We start from the raw sequence: 24,093 nt of genomic DNA, 5'->3' as shown, positions 1-24,093 counted from the left end.
CACTTTGTGAAGTTCAGGGTAGGTTTGCACAGCCAGTGGCTGCTTCTAGCAGTGAGAATGCTGATAGAGGGAGAATTACTGCCAAGGGCTGGGCTGCAGAAAGGCTCTGGCTTAGACTTGCTCCTGTGTAGACCAAGAGCACTCTCACATCTTGAACCTCGCCTTGAGGAGCAGGAAGTCAGAGGTGACACCTGCAGGGAGAAGCAGACCAGACAAGGGACCTTCAACTGACCAACAAGGAATTCCATCTTTAGGATCGAGCTGAGGGATCACCAGGATCAAGCATCTTCTTCAATGGCTGGTGCCCTAGGAGGACACTGTCCATCCTGCTTTTGATTCTGATCCATGTGTTGCTGAATCTGGTTCCCATGTCCTGCTGAGTCAAGTCTGGCACTTCCACTTCCCCAGTGCCTGCTCCCAGCATCAGTGGTGACAATGATGATGCCATTGCCATCAGGGGTTGAGTTCTGTATTGGTTTCTGGTTAGAGATGTGACTTCTCAGCTCAGTGAGGGCACTTTCTGAAGTTCAGGGCGGTTTTGTACAGCCAGGGGCTGCCTCTAGCAATGAGAATGCTGTTGGGGAGAGTTACTGCCAAGGGCTGGGCTGCAGAAAGTCTCTGGCTTAGACTTGCTCCTCTGTAGACCAAAGGCACTGCCACATCTTTTGCCCCATCTTGCAGGGGGGCAGGAAGTCACAAGTGGCACCTGCAGGGAGGAGTGGACAGGGCAGATGACCCTCAACTGACAGCAAGGGATTCTGTCCCATGCATGGCATCTGCAGGATCAAGCTCAGGGATCACCAGGGTGTAGTCTCTTCCCCAGTGGCTGGTGTCTCACAAGGATTCTGTCCATTCTGGCTTTGATCCTGATTGCAGTGTTCTTGGCTGAATCTTGCCACTGAGTCCAGTCTGGGACATCCCTGGTGCTTGCTCCCAGCATCAGTGGTGTCTGTGTGATATCATTACCTTCAGGGATTGGGTTCCATATTGGTTTGTATCTCTATCTATTTCATTGGATTGTCCTTCTTTCCATTCCAATTGGTTTAGTTTGTTTCCCAACCCATCAGTCCTTCCCTTTGTCTTCCCTTTGGGAAGGCAGAGAGGTTCATAAAGAGCCTGTGTCATTCATATAGTGGCTGGCCCAAGGAGCACAGGATTGTCCAAGAATCAGAGGATTTCCCTAGTAACCACTAGCACACCTACACAGGAGATTAAGAACTTTTATCAGCTGGAATGAGGTCATGTTAACCACTCAGCCTAACTAAAGGAGTATTATGACATTTTTATCTAAAGTGTCTCCTGTTCTACAAGCAAAGACAAAATGGAGAGGAGAACTGATTAGAGATGTGCTGTATGTGTGCAATCAAAAATTAAAGATGTGAGCACTTACTTAGAATCACAAATCATAGAATCAAGCAGGTTGGAAGAGACCTCCAAGATCATCCAGGCCAACCTAGCACCCAGCCCTAGCCACTCAACTAGACCATGGCACTAAGTGCCTCGTGCAGGCTTTGCTTGAACACCTCCAGGGACAGCGACTCCATCACCTCACTGGGCAGCCCATTCCAATGCCAATCACTCTCTCTGCCAACAACTTCCTCCTACCATCCAGCCTAGACCTACCCTGGCACAACTTGAGACTGTGTCCCCTTGTTCTGTTGCTGGTTGCCTGAGAGAAGAGGCCACCCCCCACTTGGCTCCAGCCTCCCTTCAGGTAGTTGTAGGCAGCAGTGACTGTCAGCAATGACTGATTTCTATCAGACTGGAGCACAAGGGAAACTCTTCTGTTCACATTTCTCACTATTGTGCACATTTGTACTAAATATACAAAGCTGCTAATGCAAAATATTGATGGGATTAAAGCATAAAGTGTCAGAAAGTTCATTTGCAGGATCTTCTGAACCCTGCAAAGAGACTTTCTTCAGTTCAGGGATAAGAAAATTGCACCAAAAAATGGGGTAAAATCAGTGTTGCTGGAAAAAAAGATTTGCCACTTTCTGTGCTTCTGACTGATTCTGATCATGATGTCTCTGGAAAAGAGCACTGGGAAGAAATGTTCTGTATTACATCTCCTGTGAATTTCTGTTCTCAGTTCTGAATATTGAGGGATTACATCTCTAAACCAGTGACTTCTGACTCTGGACAGGCTGAAACTGTCTGGGCAGAAGTTCACTCCTCTGTCTTAGGAGGGTTTCATCATCCTTATGCTGGAGAGTGCTAAGCTGTTCAAAATATTTGCTGATTTATTGTCTATTTGTCGTGGAAGAATTGGAAGTCTCTGCTCCAAGAAAAGTCAAAAGATCATAGAGTGATAGAATCAGTCAGGGTTGGAAGGGACCATAAGGATCATCTAGTTCCAACTCCCCTGCCATGGGCACAGAAACCCTACCCTAAATCAATCTGGCCAAAGCCTCAGCCAGCCTGGCCTTAAACACCTCCAGGGATGGGGCCTCAACCACCTCCCTGGGCAACCCATTCCAGGCTGTCACCACTCTCATGCTGAACAACTTCCTCTTCGCATCCAGGCTGAATCTCCCCACCTCCAGCTCTGCTCCATTCCTCCCAGTCCTGTCACTCCCTGAGAGCCTAAAAAGTCCCTCCTCGGCTTTTTTGTAGGTCCCCTTCAGATACTGAAAGGCCACAATGAGGTCACCTCACAGCCTCTCCTACTCCAGCCTGCACAGCCCCAACTCTTTCAGTCTGTCCTCATAGCAGAACTACTCCAGCCCTCTGATCATCCCCATGGCTCTTCCCTGGACATGCTCCAGCATATCCACATCCTTCTTGTTATGGGGGCTCCAGAACTGGATGCAGTGTCTATGTGTTGATCAAGAATGTTTGAAAATCATAGCCCAGCATTCCATTATTGATATGGGGATGCTTCTAAGCTCTGGAAGAAGCTGTTATTGCTGAAGAATACTTGGTGTGTAGTTTGTAGCAAGGTTTTTGCAAGATCTCTGGACCCTGCTTTGAAGTTCTTTTGCATATTAAATCAGAAGGTTTAAGCTAAATGAAACACAAGTTAAATGAGCCTGTAAATTCCTCTTTAATTAGAAAGCAGAAGTGATAAGGAAATAATCACAGGGAATCTTTCTCTAGGCATGGAAGGTTAGGACAGAAATTAAGAGTAGTTTGGTTTGTAAATGGACAAACAGGAAGGAGAAATGGAGGAGGAGAGGTTTAGCTTTTATCTTGGCGCATTCTCACTTTGGAGACACCAGCTGAGCTGCACTCTAGCTCTTTTCTTCTCCAGCCTTACAGCGCTGCTGATGTATCACCAAGTAATGTATCCTTCCTCCCCTGACCCATGCTCAGTTTCACTAATTCAATTTGAAAAGTTCCCCCCACCCCTAAGAGGCCTTTCTTCTGTGTTTTCCTTGGAGTTCCAGAGGAAAGGCATGGAAGGCTATGCAAACTGAATGCAAATTGCTGTGCTGTGAGAAAGGATTTGGTTAATAGAGACCGCTTCAAGTCAATGAGTTATTAGAGCTGACTTGGTGTGCTGACTTCCAGCCAGTCAGCATAAGTAATGAAAACAAAAGGAAAGCCTCTGGAGGACCTCAGTGATTTTAGTAACTGTTTACTTCATAAACACCCTTGAAAATTAGTTGAAATACTCTCTAGGACCTTTACACTTCTTTCTGGAAGTCAGTACCCACAGTGTACCTTTAGTATTGGTGTTCTGTTTGAGTTTCAAGTTCTGTGCATGACACCTGTCAAGGACTTGAATAAAGATGTTTGGTTTTTTTAGCTTTCCTTGCCAGAAAATAGACCTTATCTGCACCCTTTTGTAATGTGAAGTATGACCATCTGGTCATCATTTAGGAGTTTGGGGCTTTTTTTGAGTTATTAGCAGAATCACTGAATTATTTAGGTTGGAATGGATCTTTATAGGTCATCTAGTCCAGCCCTCCTGCAGTGAGCAGGAACATCTGCAAATTAGAGCAGTTCTTTCATCAACTTCTTTATGAGTCTAAAGTAGTGCAGACATTAAAATAAGGTTAGATAAGCATAGAATCACAGAATGGTTTGGGTTGGAATTGGTCTTTAAAGGGCACCTAGTCCAAACTCCCAGCAGTGAGTAGGGACATTCTCAAAGAGATCAACTTGCTCAGAGTCCTGTCCAACCTGACCTAGAGTCTTTCCAAGAATGAGGCATCTCCCATCTCTCTGGGCAACATGGGACAGTGTCTCACCACTCTCAACATGAAACAGTTCTTCCTTCTCCCTAGTTTGAATCTCTCTCTTTTAGCTCAAAACCATCCCTCCCTGCCTTGCTAAAAAGTCTATCTGCAGCTTTCTTATTGGCTCTTCAGTACTGAAAGGCCACCAGAAGGTCTCTCTGAAGCCTTCTCCAGGCTGAGCAATCACAGCTCTCTCATCCTGTCCTTGCAGCAGAGGACTTCCATCTCTCAGATCATTTTTGTGGCCTTGTCTGGATCCTCTCCAACAAATCCATGACTTTCTAACAGTAAAAAGAATGGATTATTGCTTGAAATTTTAACCAGTGTGGAGTTAAGAGATATAATCCAGCAGTTGGGTAGGTGGTTGCTGGAACAGAGCCTTGGTTGGCAAATCTGGGGAAGATTTCCTTAGCTAGGGAAAACTGGCTCCACTCCAATTTACCCCAGGTGAATTTCTGTCCACAGTGTGTCCTCTGTTTGACTGTATTCATTCCCTCAGCTCAAAGATGAAAGGAGAAAAGGATATTCTTGTAGCTAATATTCTACCTTGCATTTAGTTTATTTGCTCTGAAAGCAGCTGGAGTGAGGAGCAGTATGATGGAATCTGACTGGCCAAGAAAAATCTGTTTTGAAGTTGCTGTTTTGATTGTTTTCCTTGACAGATTCTATGCTACTTATTCTAAGCATTTTGTTGGAGTAGCCAGTGGGTAGAATCATAGAATCAGCCAGGTTGGAAGAGACCTCCAAGATCATTCAGGCCTACCTATCAACCAGCCCTATCCAGTCAACTAGACCATGGCACTAAGTGCCTCAGCCAGGCTTTGCTTCAACACCTCCAGGGACAGTGACTCCACCACCTCCCTGGGCAGCCCATTCCAATGCCAATCACTCTCTCTGCCAACAACTTCCTTCTAACATCCAGCCTAGACCTCCCCTGGCACAACTTGAGAATGTGTCCCCTTGTTCTGTTGCTGGTTGCCTGTCAGAAGAGACCAACCCCCACCTGGCTACAGCCTCCCTTCAGGGAGTTGTAGACAGCAATGAGGTCACCCCTGAGCCTCCTCTTCTCCAGGCTGCACACCCCCAGCTCCCTCAGCCTCTCCTCATAGGGTTTGTGTTCCAGGCCCCTCACCAGCCTTGCTGCCCTTCTCTGGACACGTTGCAGCACCTCAACATTGCTCTTGAATTGAGGAGCCCAGAACTGGACACAGCACTCAAGGTGTGACCGGTTTTTTACAGAGAGAGTGATCAGGCACTGGAATGAGCTGCCCAGGGAGATGGTGGAGTCACCTACCCTGGATGTGTTTAAGGGTCATTTGGATGTGGTGCTTAGGGATGTGGTTTGAGGTGAAACTTGTAGAGTAGGGTTATAGGTTGGACATGGTGATCCTCAAGGTCTTTTCCAACGTGGATGTTTCTGTGATTCTGTGAGGAAGACTTTCCTCACTTTTATTACTATGCTTCAGAGTTTTAAAGGCATTTAAGGACACCTTGTACCAGACATTGCAGAAAGATGAGAGCCTGTGTATCACAAAGTCATAGGTTGTAAAACAAGAGCAGTTCTTGCAACATCCACAGTATTGGATTGAGACAGTATCTCCACTTCTGATTGAATTGCAGCTCATGAATATTTCATAAGTAGTGGATTACCACTTAGAGGCTGATGTAAGAGTGATTTGTAGAGACCTCACCATGGCCTTTTGGTATTTAAAGGGGACCTATCAGAAATCTGAGGACAGACTTTTTAACAGGGTGTGTTGTGACAGGGCAAGGGGTGATGGCTTTCAATTGAAAGAGGGAGATTTAGATTGGGAAAAAATTCTTCCTGTTTAATGAGGTTGGTGATGAAACACTGGCTCAGGTTGGCCAGAGAGGTGGCAGATGCCCCAACCCTGGAACTATTCCAGAGCAGATTGTTTGGGTCTCTGAGAAACATGATCTAGTTGAAGATGTCCCTGCTCACTGCTGCAAGTTTGGACTGAATAACCTTTAAATATCCTTTCCAGCCCAAACCAGCCTGATTCATGGTTCTGTGATTGCTGCTATAAAGAAGTGATCCTTCCATACGTGTTTGTTTGGTTGATCTTTACAGTTAGGGTTGAAATACCTGTGAAATGACACTGTTAATGTATGGCTACTTGGGAATTGCTAACTGGCTTTGACTTCACCTTTTTACCCTTGCAGCTCAATAAGGAAATGAGTTCTGGGAAAGCTCCACAGTCAAATTAAAGTGTGGAAATCATTAGCTCTTGGCACACAGCTCAAGTTTATCATGTGGCTGGGTGGTGGACAGTGAAAAAGATGTACATCTGTATTCAGCACTGGTGAGGCCACACCTCAAATATTTGGAATCATTTTTGGGCCCTTTACTCCAAGAATGAGATTGAGGTGCTGCAGTGGGTCCAGAGAAGAGCAATGAGACTGGTGAAGGGTCTAGAGCACAAGTCTTGTGAGGAGCAGCTAAGGGAACTGGGATTGTTAAGTCTTCAGAGAAGGAGGCTGAGGGGAGACCCTCTTACTCAGTACAGCTGTCTGAAAGGAGGCTAGAACTATGTGCTAGTTGGTTACTTCCCTCAAGGAACAAGCAGTAGGAGAAAATGCCCTAAGCTACACCAAGGGAGGTTTAAGTTGGACATGAAGAAGAATTTGTCCCCCAAATCTGAAAACTCTCTTCCAACTTAAACTATTCCCTGCTTTTGAAGCAATTGTTTTCTCCTCTATGCATACTTAAATATTTATAGAGCCATTCACTGATTTTTGAATGCCTTGTTTGGGTCCTCAGTGTCACTTATTTCAGTCATTGCTGATCTGCATGCACACAGGAAAAATCAATCCTTATATGTCTTCAGTCCCAAACGTGACTGCTGCCTTCCTGGGGAATAAGCTGACTTGAAAAGATTTAATGCATTCAATGGTACATGAAATATTTTTACCTTTAACTGTGGGGTTCTTTTTCCCTTCACAAAGGAACTTGATATTTAGGAGGGATTTGACGTACATACTCTCATGGTTATCTTCTATTTTTGCAGCAGTAGCTGCAGTTAGTTTGTGATGAAGGGTAGCTCATTGTTACTAGTTGAAACTGGATTTAAAACCAGCTACATCAGCTGCAGACTTGAATGGGTCTTGGAAAAAAACCCTCAATGTAATCAAAAGTAGATCAGTTGTTGTTCAGTCGGCTGTGTAATAAGCAGGGAAGTAGTTTAGTTGATGACAGCAAGTGGGGAGGAAAAAGAAAGAAATAAAAGACATAGAAGGGTGTTTAAGGAGACTTTTCTACCATGGCATGGGAAAAAAAGTTGAGATTCTAGTTTTGCATCTAGTAGGTATTGATGTGGAGCTTGGAGGTGTGTAGCAGTTCTTAAGTTCAGTCAATAAAACTGGAATCAGGGAAGTACTTTTTTACTCTTGTCACCTACAAGTGTCTTCAGGTTAGGGGTGCAGAAATGGTAATGCCTCTGATTCTGCTTGTGCATAACCCAGTGTGAAACAGGAACAGAACTCAGCTGGAGGGCTGCAAATATGCTGAAGGAACTGGAGCATCTCTGAGAAGGAAAGGCTAAGAGACCTGAGGCTGATTAACCTAGGGGAGAGTGGCCTCAGAGGGGATCTGATCAATGCTCATCAAGAGCTGAATGGAGGGGAGCAAGAGGATGGGGCCAGACTCTTTTTAGTGGTGTCAGTGATAGGACGAGGAGCAACAGGCACAAACTGCAACCCAGGAACTTCCATCCAAACATGAGTAGCATCTCCCTTACTGTGAGGGTGCTGGAACAGGCTGCCCAGAGAGTTTGTGGAGTCTTCTCTGAACAGATTCCAAACCTATCTGGACGTCATGATCCTGGGGAACCTGCTCTGGATGAACCTGTTTTTAGCAGGTTGGTTGGACTAGGTGATCTCCAGAGGTCCCTTCCAACCCCCCACCATGCTGGTGTACTATGGTCCCACATACCACTCCCTTATAGAAACGTTCCCAATCTTTAAAGACAGCCTTTTAAAGTGAAGTGATGTAATAGCTGTTAGGTAAGGAGGAAGGCAGCAGTTTTGTATTAAGAGCACTTCAGTGTCTTAATACTGTAGCTTGTTATCCTGCTGCCACCACAAAGTCATTTAGAAAGAGATACAAAGTTAATTACCTCCCTACTCACAGAAGTGTTGGACAATGGATGAGGATTTCACTTTGGGCCCAGGGTTGTTAAAATTAGTGGTGATAACTGCTAGGGAGCACATATCTTAAGAGATACTATTCTTAAATAGCTTCCTTGTGCTTGTGTTTTTCACATTCATCTTATTTTGTGCTTACAGCAGCATCTCTAAATGACCTTCTGCTTAAATAACTTTAACACAGAATGGAATGCCCAGAGATTATTTTAATGTGGAGTGTAAAAAGCTTATCAGAAATGCTGTTACTGAGAGGATTAAACTCCCGGCTAAAACGTGGAACAAAGACTTGTTTGGGCTGTAGCTGCTTTGAGAAGGGGAACAAAGGAAAAAAAACAGAAGCAGAGAACCCAGTTCTTTGGAGCCCTCAGTGATTCAGAGCAGCTAAATGCCACATTTCCCATACAAAGAATGTTATTCCCACGTAGTTCTTCGATGTGCACTATGGATATAGATTTCAGCTACTGCATTCACTTAGAATCATAGAATGATTTGGATTGGAAGGGACCTTTAAAGGTCATCTAGCCCAGCCCTCCCTTTGGGGACATCTTTAAATGATGCACTGACTACATTTACTCTTTTATTGTTATTTATTATTATTCTTAGGGGTCTTAGTGGATGGGAGGTTGACCATGAGCCAGCAGTGTGATCTTGTGGCCAGGAGGGCCAATGCCATTCTTGGGTATATTAGAAGGGCTGTGGCTAGTAGGACAAGAGAGGTTATCCTCTGCCCTGCTGAGTCTGCATCTGGAGTACTGTGTCCAGTTCTGGGCTCTCCAGTGCAAGAAGGACGTAGAAGTGCTTGAGAGAGTCCAGCACAGAGCCACAAAGGTGATTAAGGGAGTGGAACATTTCTCTCATGAGGAGAGCCTGAGGGAGCTGGGGCTGTGCTGCTTGGAGGAGATTGAAAGGTGACCTCATGCATGTTCATAAGTATGTAAAGGTGAGTGCCAGGAGGCTGGAGCCAGGCACTGCTGGGTGATGCCCAGTGACAGGACAAGGGGCAAAGGGTGGAAGCTGAGGCATAGGAAGCTTCATGTAAACACAAGGAGGAGTTTTTTTCCCTGTGAAGGTGACAGAACACTGGAGTCTTCCTCTCTGGAGATACTCAAAACCCATCTGGATATGTTCCTGTGTGATCTGATCTAGGCGATCCTGCTCTGGCAGGGGGGCTGGACCAGAATAACTTTCGAGGTCCCTTCCAGCCCCTGACATTCTGTGATTCTGTGATTATAATTATTATAGTTTTGTGTATTTTGATTTGTTGCAATGTTCAGAGTTTTGACAAGAAATGCTGGTAAAATGCTGTCCTTTTTTATGCCAGAATTTTACCCACATCAGCCAAATTTTACCCTTAACCCCAGGCAAACCATTTACATACTACATTTAACCCTGGAATTTAGTACCCAGTTAGCTTCTAGTGGTCTTTCACAGCATAATGAAGTGTTACATTCTTCTTCTTGCCTTTTCTTTTTTAGGTCTTTCAAGTTGCATATGTCATCATCAAAGCTGCTAATGCTCCACGACCTGGAAACTGGATTTTGGAACGCTCCATAGATGGCACCGAGTTCAGACCGTGGCAGTACTATGCAATTAGCGATACTGAGTGTTTAACTCGTTATAACATAACACCAAGAATTGGGCCACCAACTTACAAGAGAGATGATGAAGTGATCTGCACCTCCTACTACTCCAGATTAGTTCCCTTAGAACATGGAGAGGTAGGTTTGGCTTTGCACTTTTGGGGTCTGTAAGAGCGTGGATTGATAGCGATTGGAAAATCATTATGCAAACAATTTTAGGTTACAGGTAGAGTTTATCCCCTTCAGCACTACCAGATCATCTGGTAGAGTTTATCCCCTTCAGCACTACCAGATCATCTGGTAGAGTTTATCCCCTTCAGCACTACCAGATCATCTGGTAGAGTTTACCCCCTTCAGCACTACCAGATCATCTAGTAGAGTTTATCCCCTTCAGCACTACCAGATCATCTGGTAGAGTTTATCCCCTTCAGCACTACCAGATAATCTATTTCTCCTCTTTGAGGATATGATCTTTATATCATCTACCAATATAACTAACAGTTAAACCTTGGGATGAAACATGTCTTTGGCTCTACATACTCCTGTTACTAAACTCTTTGTTCTCTCTCTCCTCATAATTTAACAGCAGCTATTAACTGTGAATTATTAGCTGCTTTATCCCAAAAGACTCTTAAGAGAGGCTCTGTTTTGCCAGATTTTTGATGTGCTAAAGAACCCCCCCCACTTCCCAATGTTGGGAACACCTGGTTGTGTGAGATAAAGCTGCAAACACTGTGGAAGTGCTGGGCACAGCTGGTACTCCTAAACAAGTCTTGGCATTGTTTCAGGGATGGAGCATAATTAAAAGAGCTACGAGTTGTGGAGGCTCTCTGTGCATTGTGCTTTCTTTTAAGCAATTCTCTATTCATGGTACTTGTGTAATTTATTGCTCAGAGGCAGCCACATAATGAAATGATACATTAAAAGCAGTGGTTATTCTACTCTGAATGCTGTGAAGTGAGACTGTGATAATGAATGCAATGGTATCTCATGCTGTTAACACTTAGCTTAATAGAAACCAATATATTTTTATTCCTTGGTGGGGAAAAAAAAGGACCAGAATGGGTGCAGCTAAATGTGTCAAACCTTCACATGAACTTATACATTTCAGCAAGCAAATACCAATTAAATTCCATAATATCAAGCCCCATGCCCTTCAATCAAGTGTTTATTGTGGTGATGTAAGAACATGCCCCGCAGATCAGATGGAAGAGACAGAGAAACTTGGCTCTCCATATAAGGCAGAAAAACATTAGGCTGACTTGGATTTCAGGGCTGAGGCCAGCTGTATCCTAGGCTGCATTCCCAGCAGCGTGGGCAGCAGGAAGAGGGAGGAGATTTTGCTCCTGTGCTCCCCTCTGCTGCGACCCCACCTGCAGTGCTGGATTCGGCTCTGGAGTCCTCAGCACAGTAGACATGGACCTGTTGGAGCAAAGCCAGGGAAAGTCACAGCAATGATGGGAAGACTCTGCTATGACAGAGGATGGGCTGAGAGAGTTGGGGTTATTCATCCTGGAGAAGAGAAGGCTCCAGGGAGACCTTCTTGTGGCATTTCAGTGCTTCAAAAGACTGAGCAGAAAGAAGGGAGACAGACCTTATATCAGGCTCTGTTGTGATAGTCATGATGGGTTTAACCAACAAGAGGGAGATTGACACTGGAGAGAAGGAAGTAAGTTTTTTTCTGCTGATGGTGGTGAGACACTGTCTCCCCTTGCCCAGAGAAGTGGTAGATGCCCCATTAATGTAACCATTGCAGGTCAAGTTGATTTGGGCTCTGAGCAACCTGCTCTAGTTGAGGATGTCCCTGCTGACTGCATGGGGGTTGGACTCCTAAAGAAAAGTTGAAGGAAAAACCTCTGCTTATGGACAGAACTATGTGTTCCATCTCAACAAGACAGAGGAGGGAAGACCACAGGAATTAAGGACAAACTTTTGATACTGTTTTTCTCTTTATGCAATCCCCTCCTAAGTCTGTTAGACTTGAGGCTATGATGAGCCAGGAGTGTTGGCTTCCAAACTGTGAGTCAGGAAGCAAAAATTCTGCCTGCAGGTAAAGGATAGGCAAAAGAAAAGAGTTGCAGCTAGTTTATGGTAGAATGCTTTGGATTGGAAGGGACCTTCCAAAGTCATCTAATCCAACTCCCCTGCAGTCAGCAGGAACATTGCATCTAGATGAGATGTTAGCTGGTATCTCCCTATGCTGAGTTGTAGGAAAACAATATGAAGTTCTGTGGGTTTTATTCTCGCACTAAGATGCTTGCTGTTGGAAATGAACCATGATTATCACTGGATATTAGGAGGAAGTTCTTCACAGAGAGAGTGATCTCCCATTGGAATGGGCTGCCCGGGGAGGTGGTGGAGTCACCGTCCCTGGAGGCCTTCAAGAAAAGCCTGGATGAGGCACTTAGTGCCATGGTCTGGTTGACTGGACAGGGCTGGGTGCTAGGTTGGACTGGATGATCTTAAAGGTCTCTCCCAACCTGGTTGCTTCTATGATTCTATGATAATATTAGGGGTTGGAAGGGACCTCAAAAGATCATCCAGTCCAATGCCCCTGCCATGGCAGAATTACCAAGAATAGGTCACACAGAAGTGTGTCCAGTTGGATCTTGAATGTCTCCAGTGAAGGAGATTGCACACCCTCTCTGGGAAACTTGTTCCAGTCTTTTGTCACCCTTGCAATGAAAAAGTTTTCCTTAGGTTCATGTGGAACCTCCTATGCTCCGGCTTGCACCCATTACCCCTTGGATTATCATTGGGTATAATTGAGAATAGCCTTGCTCTGCCCTCCCAATGCTTGACCTTCACATATTGGTAGACATGAGGTCACCTCTCAGTCTCCTTCTCTCCTAGCTAAAGAGCCCCAGCTCCCTCAGCCTTTCCTCAGCAGGGAGGTCTTCCACTCCTTTCATTATCTTTGTGGCTCTGTGCTGGACTCTTTCAAGCAATTCCCTGAGGTCCTTCTTGAACTGAGTGGCCCAGAACTGGACACATTGTTCCAGATATGGCCTCACCAGGGCAGAGTAGAGGGGGGGGAGACCCTCTCTCAACCTACTAACCACTCCCATTCTAATACACCTCAGGATGCCATTTACCTTCTTAGCCACAAGGGCACATTGCTGGCTCATGGTCATCCCTCTAACCACCAGGACCCTCAGGTTCCTCTCCTGTGCCTTGCTCTCCAACAGGTCAGACCCCAGCCTGTACTGTTTTTGATGAAGTCACTCTCTCTCTCTAGATTCACACATCACTGATCAATGGCAGGCCTAGTGCTGATGATCCTTCACAGAAGCTTCTGGAGTTTACTTCTGCACGATACATTCGCCTGCGGCTGCAGCGCATTCGAACTCTTAACGCTGACCTCATGACTCTCAGCCACAATGATCCCAAAGAGCTAGACCCCATCGTCACCAGAAGGGTAAGTGGGTTCTTCACAAGTGATATTTGGTGTCATACTTTATCAGGAACAGCTGCAAGCAAATGCTTTTTAGAGATGGTTTTGTCATTTGCCTTTTGGTTTATTTGCTTCTGTACATTGCTTATGCTGTTTGTGATGCTTTGCCATCCAAATGAACCCAGTTTGGCTGTTGGAAATATCACTTGAGGTTGCTCTTGATTCAACTGCTCTACCCTTTCTGGTGTATCAAAGGTTTCAGGACCCAGTGCTCTGATTCATAAAAATAACTATTTGGCAACTATGCCATTCTGAACGTTGGTGTTTGATGAGTTTTGACACCTCGAGTTGCACGGGGAAAGGTTTAGGTTGGATAGCAGAAGAAAATCCTTCATTGAAAGGGTTCTCAAAGACTAGAGAGTCTCTCCGGGGCAGGTGGTTGAATCTCCACCCCTGGATGTGTTTCAAAGAGGCAGAGATGTGGTGCTGAGGGATGTGGTTTAGCACTGGAGTGGGTAAATGTGATGGTTTGGGTGTTCTCTGCCCCCACACTTTGGAAATCACCCAGACTAGACTCAGCCAGCTCTGGGAATTGAATGCAGCTTATATTTACAGCTTAGCTCAGTATACAAGCAGATATTTACAGTATATACAGTTATAGACAGAGATATACAAGGTAAAAGGTAATACAGAAACACAACAGCCCTCCCAGAAACCTGAGTCCCCAGAAGGGGCTCCCAACCACCCCTTCACCTTCCCCTTACTCCTCTCAACCTTACCCCAGGCCCAAGGAAGAATGGAGGTTTGGCCAGGGAGGTGAGGAAGCAAAGTGGATTAGTCAGAAAAACAGCAGAGAAACAAAGGGTGAGGTTAGAGAGAGAGAGAGAGACAGCTTGGAACTCCCAAGCAGGAGTAGTACTTTATGTTTTGATTCTTATTCTTCTACATCTCAGCAAGCCAGTGAGTGAGGCAGACATCATCCTTATTTTCCTTCCACAGCCTATAATCTAGTTCTTCTCATCAATACATTGTAGCTAGGCTCAAACTAGCACAGTAAAGTTAGGTAATGGCTGGACTTGATGACCTTAAAGATCTCTCCTGCCCACTGAGATCCATACAAACACTTGATGTGGTGACCTTGCTGCTATGATTTCTGATGTCTTATGACTTCTCTTTTTTTTTGTTATTGCTGTTGCTTTCGTTTATTAAGGCTGTTGTAGTCAGTTGTTTTAAAGCCCATAAATGAACACAGACCAGTCAAGCTAATATTTTGAGAGCATTAATTGATCTTTACTTGTGCTAGTTTGAAGCTAGCTAGAATGTTTTGGTGAGGAGAATTAGATTGTAGGCTGTGAAAAGGAAACAATGATGGTGACTACTTCACTCATAGGCTTGCCGAGATGTAGAAGAACAAGAACAGATAATAGTCTCTGGGCTTTGGGTTGCACTTTTCTCTCCAACCTAATCTGCCATCTCTGTGACTAATCCATCTGCTTCCTAACCCCTCTGGCCGACCCTTCAAGCTACCTTCAGCATGAGGCAAAGTCTTGGGTAAGGTAGAGGGGTGGAAGGGTGGTTGTGAGCCTCTCCTGGGAACTCAGGTTTCTGGGAGGGCTGTTGTGTTTCTGTATTACTTTCTAACTTGTGTATTTCTGTATGTGTGGTAAATAGCTGCTTGTATATTGTGCTAAGCTGTAAATATAAAGCTTCATTCAATTTCCAGAGCCACTGAGTCTAGTCTGGGTGCTTTTCCAAAGTGTGTGTGGGGGGTGGGGAACAGCCAAACCATCACATTACTTGTTGGGTTTTTAAACTGAGGAAACTGAGGCACTAAGCACCTAGACTGACTTCTTCAAACTCTCAGAGAAATGTGGTGGTGGAGCTCCTAATACCATCACCAACCAAGATTGAAGTACTCTGAGGTATTTTTACTTTGTTTTGCTGTCTTTGCCCTCTTCTTCATTTACCTGAGACTCCTAGGTTACAGACATCAGTGCTTTCAAGTTTCTCTCTGAAGGCAGAGTTTTCTGGTGATGACAGAAGAATATGAGAAGTGTTCCCTCTTCACCTTCCTTTGCAGCTCTTTTTCTTAAAGAACATCTACAGCCAACTCTTTGCTCAACAACAGGACTCTTGCACTTTGTAGCTTCTCTGATAGGTGTGATCCTTGTGTGTTGACACTGCTTCTGTGAGGTCTGATAACTGGGAACAGAAGGGAGTAAGGAACTTGAATTTGGTCTGGGTTTGCTGGGCTAGGCTTGGTCATAGAAGTGCCCATTCAGCTGCAGCATATGGATGTTCTGCTTGTTCTGCATGCACCATGTGGGACTTGCTTAGTACTATTCCACCAAGCACTACTTAGTTCAGTTTTGCATGAAAAGCTGCACATCTTCACCTTCAAGATGTGAGTTTTATTGGTCAGGGCTCCCAAATCCTAATACCTCACCTTGTATCTTGCTGTGCAATCATCTGCAACCAAGCTCATCACAGACCAGCTTTCTAGGTTGTGTTTTGAAGACTTCATGTCTAGTTTCTTGTACATAGCCTTGTAAAAGGGCTGCTGCAGAACTTTTCTACCTCACCTTGTGTCTTGTTGTGTGATCATCTGCAACCAAGCTCATCACAGTCCAGCTTTCTAGTTGTGTTTTGAAGACTTCATGTCTAGTTTCTTGTACATAGCCTTGTAAAAGGGCTGCTGCAGAACTTTTCTACCTCACCTTGTGTCTTGTTGTGTGATCATCTGCAACCAAGCTCATCACAGTCCAGATTTCTAGTTGTGTTTTGAAGACTTCATGTCTAGTTTCTTGTACGTAGCCTTGTAAAAGGGCTGCTGCACAACTTTTCTGCCTCACCTTGTGTCTTCTTTGCAATCATCTACAACCAAGCTCATCACATTCCAGCTTTCTAGGTTGTATTTTGAAGACTTCATGCCTAGTTTCTTGCACATAGCCTTGTAAAAGGGCTGGTGCAGAACTTTCCTAGCAGCACCTTTGTTTCTGTCTTCTGTTTATTTAGTTCTGTCTGAAGCATTTGCTTCGGGTTGACCTCTCATTCAGCTCCAAGCTGCATGCAGCTGCTCTGTGGCAGACTGAGTTTTAAGAAAACAAAAGAGGGGAAGCAGGGAACACAGAAACTGAGCTCTACTTTTGTCCTACTTTTCTCAGTCTTTGCCTCCTTCTCCATAGTTAAGGACCTTCTGCTCCAAAGTCTCCGAATGATGCAAGCTCATAACATAAAAATGAAATAATACTAAAGTATTAAATAATAAATTTTAAGGCCTAAAAAAAACCCAGCATGAAATCAAAGAGGATAGATTGGTCCAGCTCCAAGATCCTTCAAAGAAATAACAGCCCAGGAGGCAGCATGTCTGACCACCCAGGGCCATCTCTTCTCCCTGAACCAGATGACTGTAGGGTTATTAGGTCTGAGAGGGTCTTGAACTCTTTCTTGAGAAGTATCCTCAAAAAGTGTTTCTTTTTCATCTCCCTGTAGTGTAGATACTTCCCAGGACACCCAACAGGCCAACCATGTTGATACTGCAGCTGTAACTGAACCCAGATGGTCATTTCCTGCCTCTTCCTTGCTTTGAAAGCTAAATCCTTTCCTTATGTGTGTTGCTTTTGCTCACCACCTGGATTCTACTCTGCTGTATCACTGATTCTGTAAGCAAAGAATTTGGATAGAATAACACACTGATGGCAAAGAGCTGACCTGGAAGTGAGTGCACAAACTGGTTTTAAGGGAAGGAAGAGTTCTCATTTTAGGGAAACAAAATGTTACTCTTCAGGCTGAAATTAGAACATAACAAAGAATTATGCTTCATGGTGTCTCAGAGGGTGAAGAAAAGGATTTTTCTACAAGTAAATTTTGGCTGAGGCCACACTTGGTGGCCTTTCCTGAAGCTGAGGTATTGTGCCTGCTTGCTTCAAAGTCAGTTCTGTACAAGTGAGTTCAAAACAGGAGAGGGAAAAACCCCACAACATAAAAATCACAAACTGGAAGTTTTCCCCAAGTGGCAGAAATTCAAAGCTGCTTTTGTTTTCAAGTGTTTCTTAGATACTTTTAAGACACAGAATAGTCACATGCTGGTATTTAGCTCTCCAGAGGAAGTAGGAGGATGTAAATTCATGTAAATGTCTTTTATTCATCCACTTTCCAACTTTCTTTTTTCCTGTAGTACTACTATTCAATAAAGGACATCTCTGTTGGTGGCATGTGTATTTGTTATGGCCATGCTCGAAGCTGCCCTCTGGATGAAGTCACAAAGGTATCCTTCAATTTAATTCATTTGGTTTCACTAAGCAACTTTTTTAATTGAGAAAAAGAAAAGGGAAAAAAAAAAAAAAGATTTTGCCAAAGGAGGATAAGACAGAGGAGGCTAAAAGTTATTTTACAATGTGGTTGGCTCAGTTTTGGGTCCTTCGCTTCAAGGAGGACATTGAGGTGGTGGAGCAGGTTTAGAGAAGCTGGTGAAGGGTCTGGAGAGCAATTCCTGTGAGGAGCAGTTGAGGGAATGGGGCTTGTTTAGCCTGGAAAAAAAGAGGCTGAGGGGAGACTTTCTGGTGATCTACAGCTCCCTTAGAAGAGACAAGCAGGGGTCAGTCTGTTCTCACAAGTGTCTGGAACACAAACCCTATAAGGAGAGACTGAGGGAGCTGGGGGTGTGCAGCCTGGAGAAAAGAAGGCTCAGGGCTGACCTTATTGCTGTCTACAACTACCTGAAGGGAGGTTGTAGCCGGGGGGGGTTGGTCTCTTCTCCCAGGCAACCAGCACTAGAACAAGGGGACACAGCCTCAAGTTGTGCCTGGGGAAGTATAGGCTGGATGTTAGGAGGAAGTTCTTCACAGAGAGAGTGATTGGCATTGGAATGCGCTGCCCAGGGAGGTGGTGGAGTCACCATCCCTGGAGGTGTTCAAGCAAAGTCTGGCTGAGGCACTTGGTGCCATGGTCTGGTTGACTGGCTAGGGCTGGGTGCTAGGTTGGCCTGGATGATCTTGGAGGTCTCTTCCAACCTGGCTGATTCTATGATTGGCACAGGCTCCCTATGGAGGTGGTTGGATCCCTATCCCTGGTGCTATTTGAAAACCAGAGAGTAACAAGTAACAGGACAAGAGGAAGTGCCCTCAAGTTGCACTAAGGGGAGGTTGACACTGGACATTAGAAGACATTCTTTTGCTGAAAGGTTCTCCACCACTGGCACAGGCTCCTTATGGAGGTTGTTGAATCCCTATCACTGGTGGTATTTGCAAACCAGAGAGATGTGGTGTTGAGGGGCATGGTTAGCACCAGACTTGCTAACATTGGACAGTGATTTGACTCAATGATCCTCAAAGTCTTTTCCAGCCAAAAAGATTCTATGATAAGTTGTTTGCTATAGTTCTCTTCCCTTTCTGTGCAGTCTTACTTGGGTCTCTGGCAACACAACTTTCTTGAAGTCATTTGTTCCTGTTTGGCATGAAATGGAAGCAAACTAAGGGACACAACAAGTAACATTCTCTCTTGCAACCCAGGAGACTTGTCCCTTCTTCTGTGGAAAGGCTGCTCCCCAAGAGATGATACAAAATGGTTGAGCCATCTGATGCTAGCTGTGGGATAGTTGTGATTCTTGATGCTTCTTTGGAGGCAGACCTTTGGCAACATGCATCAAAATATTTTTTTAATGGATAATTTAAGGAAGCTAATTCTTTATCTTGTTAGAAATTGCAATGCCAGTGTGAACACAACACATGTGGAGAGAGCTGCAACAAATGCTGTCCGGGCTACCACCAGAAACCCTGGAGACCAGGAACCATTTCTGCTGGCAACAAATGTGAGAGTAAGTGTCTGCAGAGGATTAGATGTTTCAAAAAGACTCTTATTTTCTTGCTTGAGGTTGCTTTCCATCAGATCTGTACTGATACCAACTTTAAAAAACCCAAAGATCTATACTAAAAGCAAAGGCAAATCTACAAACTGTTAAGTGTCTTCTTGAGATAGGAAGTAGGGAAACCTACTTCTCATTATAATTGTGTAGATCATTTCAAGCAGGTATTAATTTTCAGCATCTCTCTTTTTTTCAAAGATATTTGGGGGCTGATTTTAGTCCTGTAAAAAATAACCAGATTTGGATCAGTGCTTCTATTAGCTCTTTTGTTCTGATAACAAGTGGTGTGAAAGAGACTCCTTATCAGCCACTTAGATTCTAGGTTATCTGAAAGGTCAATTTAACTTCTGTGATTCCTGAGGTACATAAAGAAGAGTGTGGCCAGCAGGTCTAGGGAAGTTCTTCTTCCCCTCTACTCTGTCCTGCTGAGACCATACCTGGAGTACTGTGTCTAGTTTTTGGCTTCCCAGTTCAAGAGAGACAGGGACCTGCTGGAGAGAGTCCAGCAGAGAGCCACGAGGGTGATTTGGGGACTTGAGCATCTGCCTTATGAAGAGAGACTGAGAAATGTGGGGCTGTTTAGTCTGGAGAAGAGAAGACTGAGAGGAGATCTGATCAATGTCTATAAATATCTGAGGGGTGGGTGTCGAGTGGTTGGGCTAATCACTTCTCACTGGCCAGCAGCAAGAAGACAAGGAACAGCTACAAATTGTAACATAGAGGGTTTCAGCTCACCATGAGGAGAAACTTCTTTCCATTGAAGATGACAGTGCAGGAACAGTTTGCCTAGAGCCTACCCTCCTGGATGCATTCCTGTGCAAAATATCCTTGGGGATCCTGCCTTGGCAAGGAGGTTGGACTCGATGATCTCTGTTGGTCCCTTCCAACCTCTAAAGTTCTGAAGGTGTTTCTAGGTAGGCCTAGTCCTTTCTCTTTGTGTTGCTGATGCACAAGCTGTAGAGAGTTGAGAACCTAACATGATGAAATCTGCTGTTCCAAATGCAGAAGTGTTCCTTTTGGTTGAGATCTTGACACAAGACTTAATGTCTGGAAGATGTTTTGTGTCCAAGGAAGGACAACAAATCTGGTGAAGGGTCCAGAGCAGGACTCCCATGAGGAGCAATTGAGGGAAGTGGGGTTGTACAGCTTGGAGAAAAGAAGGCTGAGAGGAGACCTTCTCACTCTACAATTCTCTGAAAGGAGTCTGGAGCAAGGTGGGTGTTGATCTCTTCACCCACATGACAAGAGAAGAGGTAAACACCTTAGTTTGTGCCAAGGGAGTTTCAGGTTGGACATGAAGAAAAAAATCATCCTCCCAAGGGTTTGCCAAGCTCTTGAACAGACTGCAAAGGGCAGTAGTGGAGTCCCCACTCCTGGAGGGATTGAAGAGCTGTCTAGATGTGGTGCTGAGGGGCATGGTTTAGTGATGACTTGGCAGTGCTGGGTTAACAGTTGGACTTGATCTTAAAGGTCTCTTCCCACCTAAGTGATTCTATGATTCTGTGTCACTCTTTGGAAAGTAGATGTTTACAACTATCTGGGCAGAAGTATCCCCTTAATCTAAATCAATGTCACATTTGTGTCCTGGCATAGCTGACTGCTCAGGTTTTTGTCTATAATACAGCAAAGGGAAGAGTTAAGCAGATTTTCTTTAACACAGAGGACAGAAAATTCAAGAATAATTGGTGCTAAAATCTCCTATCACTATTGACATCAAGCCTGACAGGATTGCCTTAGGTCTGCAGAACACTGGTACAGTGAGAGAGGTTTTGAATTGTGCTTACTTGCTAAAAAATTAAATGTGCCAAGACTGCCAAGTCCTATAGCATGGTTAAAGGGGAACAAAAAGGCACATTTTGAGATGAATTGATAGGCTCTCCTGCTTGTTTTTGCCACTCTGAGGGATGTTAGTGTTACAGGAATTGCTATTCAGTGTAAATAATAGCAAACACAAGCAGCTCTGCTATGAGGACAGGCTATGAGAGTTGGGGCTCTGCAGTCTGGAGAAGAGAAGCATTCAAGGAGACCTTATAGTGGCCTTCCAGCATCTGAAGGGCTCTACAGGAAGGCTGGGGAGGGACTATTGACAAGGTCTTGCAATGACAGGACGAGGACAAGGAATAATGTGTTTAAACTGGCAGATCGAAACTAGATGTTAGGAGGAAGTTCTTTACAATGAGGATGGTCAGACACTGGCACAGGTTGCCCAGGGAGGTTGTGGCTGCTCCCTCCCTGGAGGTGTTTAAGGCCAGGTTGGATGCAGCCTTGAGCGACCTGCTCTAGTGGGAGGTGTCCCTGCCTACGGCGGGGGATTGGAGTGGGATGATCCTTGAGGTCCCTTCCAACCTAGACCATTCTATGATTACTCTACTAATAATGATAATAACCTGGTTTATTTTCCATTCTTCCTCAGAGTGCAACTGTCATAACAAAGCAGAAGATTGTTATTACAACCAGAGCATTGCAGAGCAAAAAAGGAGCCTGGACATTCATGGGCAGTACACAGGAGGTGGTGTGTGCTTGAACTGTACTCAGCATACTGCTGGGATCAACTGTGAAACATGTGCTGATGGATATTTTAGACCACACAAAGTAAGACCTGGAAAATGTCCTTCTGATGTTGTGGTGAATGGCAGCGTGGTGTGATGATGTGTATTTCAGTGCATTGTGGTTAATATTGACCTTTTTATCAGTTGTAGAGTAGTTCTTTGGGTTTTTTTCATAGATGACACTGCCAGAACTCTCAGAGAAAAGCAAACTGCTTGTCCAGTTTCATGGGAGAGGTAGGTCAAGGGATTGGAGAAGAAAAGAATGATACGAAACATGGAAGTCTAGTGTGGAAGTGTAGATGTACAAGGAAAAGGGTGATGCTTTTAAACTAAAAAAGAGGAGATTTAGGCTAGATACAAGGAACAATTTTGTGCTGAGGGTGATGAAACCCTGGCCCAAGTTGCCCACGGGGGTGATAGAAGCTCCATCCTTGGAAACATTCCAGGTCAGGTGGGACTTCTGTTGGCTGTGTGTCATCTTTTCCAGTCTTCATTCTTTAGTTCATAGTGTCCTAGAATGGTTTGGGTTAAAAAGGACCTTTAAAGGTCACCTGGTGCAACCCCCCTGCAGCGAGCAGGGACATCTGCAACTAGAGCAGGTTGCTCACAGACCGATCCAATCTGACCTGGAATGTTTCTAGGGATGGGGCTACTACCACCTCTCTTGGGCAAGGGTTTCATCGCCCTCACTGTAAACAGTTCTTCATTCTCTCCCATCTAAATCTCCCTCTTTTAGTTGAAAGTCATCACCTCTTGTCCTGCCACAACAGGCCCTGATAAAAAATACATCCCCATCTTTCTGATCTGCCCCCGTTGAGTGCTGACAGGCCACAAGATGCCCCTGGAGCCTTCTCCCAGATAAAGAACTTTCTTTTCCTGTCCTTATAGGAGAAGTGTTAAACTGTTGATGCCAAACAAGAAGCAGATGTTGCTTTACTTTTCCCAGTTAAGAGTTTGAGGCTTTGACAGAGAACATTGGTGTTGCAGGTTTCTCCCTACGATGACCATCCCTGCTATCCCTGTGGCTGCGACCCCTTCGGCTCTGTGAGCTCTGACTGCGTTAAGGACAAGCACCACTCTGACTCACAGCGTGGTAAGGGAGTGGGAAGATCTTGTCCTCTAAGCTCCATATCTGGGTGAAGTGGGTTAGGAACTTATCCCCCCTCCTGCTGTTTTGAAATTTACCAGACCAGCTCAGATGTCTTGGAAATAGCTGAAGCTGTATTTACAGCATGGCCCAATTGATGAGCATGTATACACAGTGCTTACAATTATTTACAGCTATATACCAAGTAGAAATTATACAGAGATCCAAAGTCCCTCCAGACAAAGAAACTGCCCAGAAGGGCTCAAAGCTACCTCCCTTCTTCTCTCTCACTCTGTTTCCCTTCCCAGCCAGAAACCAAAACAAGCAAGGCAAGAAAGCTCACGTGTTAGTTGTTAGTGGAGAGATTAGAGTGGAGATCTTAGAGCAGGTCAAAGGAGAAACAAATAGGGCAACAGCCCAAGAAAAAGTGAGGAAAGATTGTTTGCATTATAGCTTTTTAACCCTCTCAGCAAACCAATGAATGATACAGACATCATCATGTTCTTTTCACAACCACTGATCTAATTTCATTCATTAAATGTTCTGATTAGCCTCGAACCAGCATACTGGGTATAGTTGTAGCCGTTGTGATGGTTTGGGTGTTCCCTGCCCCCCACACTTAAGAAAAATCACCCAGACTAGGCTCAGTTGATCTGGAAACTGAATGAAGCTTTATATTTACAGCTTAGCACAATATACAGGCAGATAGCTACAATATAGACAGAAGTATACAAAAGTAATACAGAAACACAGCAGCCCTCCCAGAAACCAGAGTCCCCAGGGGGGGCACTCAACCACCCTTCCACCTTCTCCCCACCCCTCTACCTTACCCCAGACTTTGCCTTACGCTTCAAGGTGAGTTTAGAAGGTCAGCCAGGGGGAGTTAGGAAGCAAAAAGATTAGTCAGGCAGCAAGTTAGGGAGAGAAGTGCAGCCCAAAAAGCCCAGAGAGAGACTCTGTTATCTATATTTAAGTTCTTGCTTTTATACATCTCAGCAAGCCTATGAGTGAAGTAGCCATCACCATTGTTTACTTTTCACAGCCTACAATCTAATTCTTCTCACCAAAATATCCCAGCTAGGCTCAAACCTAGGCACTAGGTACTAAGGGTTTGAGCTAGGCTCAAACTAGCACAGGCACTAAGGGTTGAGGGAACACTCTTTGCTTGTGAGTGGCTGCCAGTTAGGTACTACTACAAAACAATATTAAGGAAAAAGAGATGAGCCATAGCATACTTCTGGAAATTGAAGGTATGTTAGACTCCTTAGGATG

General features: G+C 44.7%; 1 protein-coding gene across 1 annotated transcript in view; it reads left to right on the top strand.

The window, feature by feature from the left end:
• The window catches only part of LAMA1 (laminin subunit alpha 1), a 143,052-nt gene that overhangs the window by 23,745 nt on the left and 95,214 nt on the right, over positions 1-24,093 (top strand). Inside the window, exons 4-9 of the mRNA XM_064150177.1 lie at positions 9,824-10,066; positions 13,167-13,346; positions 17,500-17,589; positions 19,020-19,137; positions 21,599-21,777; positions 22,722-22,827. Coding sequence (XP_064006247.1) covers positions 9,824-10,066; positions 13,167-13,346; positions 17,500-17,589; positions 19,020-19,137; positions 21,599-21,777; positions 22,722-22,827 — 916 coding nt within the window. The remainder of the gene's footprint in view (positions 1-9,823; positions 10,067-13,166; positions 13,347-17,499; positions 17,590-19,019; positions 19,138-21,598; positions 21,778-22,721; positions 22,828-24,093) is intronic.

The sequence above is a fragment of the Pogoniulus pusillus genome, chromosome 10, assembly GCF_015220805.1.
Source record: "Pogoniulus pusillus isolate bPogPus1 chromosome 10, bPogPus1.pri, whole genome shotgun sequence".
Classification (NCBI taxonomy): Eukaryota; Metazoa; Chordata; class Aves; order Piciformes; family Lybiidae; genus Pogoniulus; species Pogoniulus pusillus.
The sequence above is the reverse complement of the archived record's forward strand: the minus strand, read 5'-3'. Positions and strand labels throughout refer to the sequence as shown.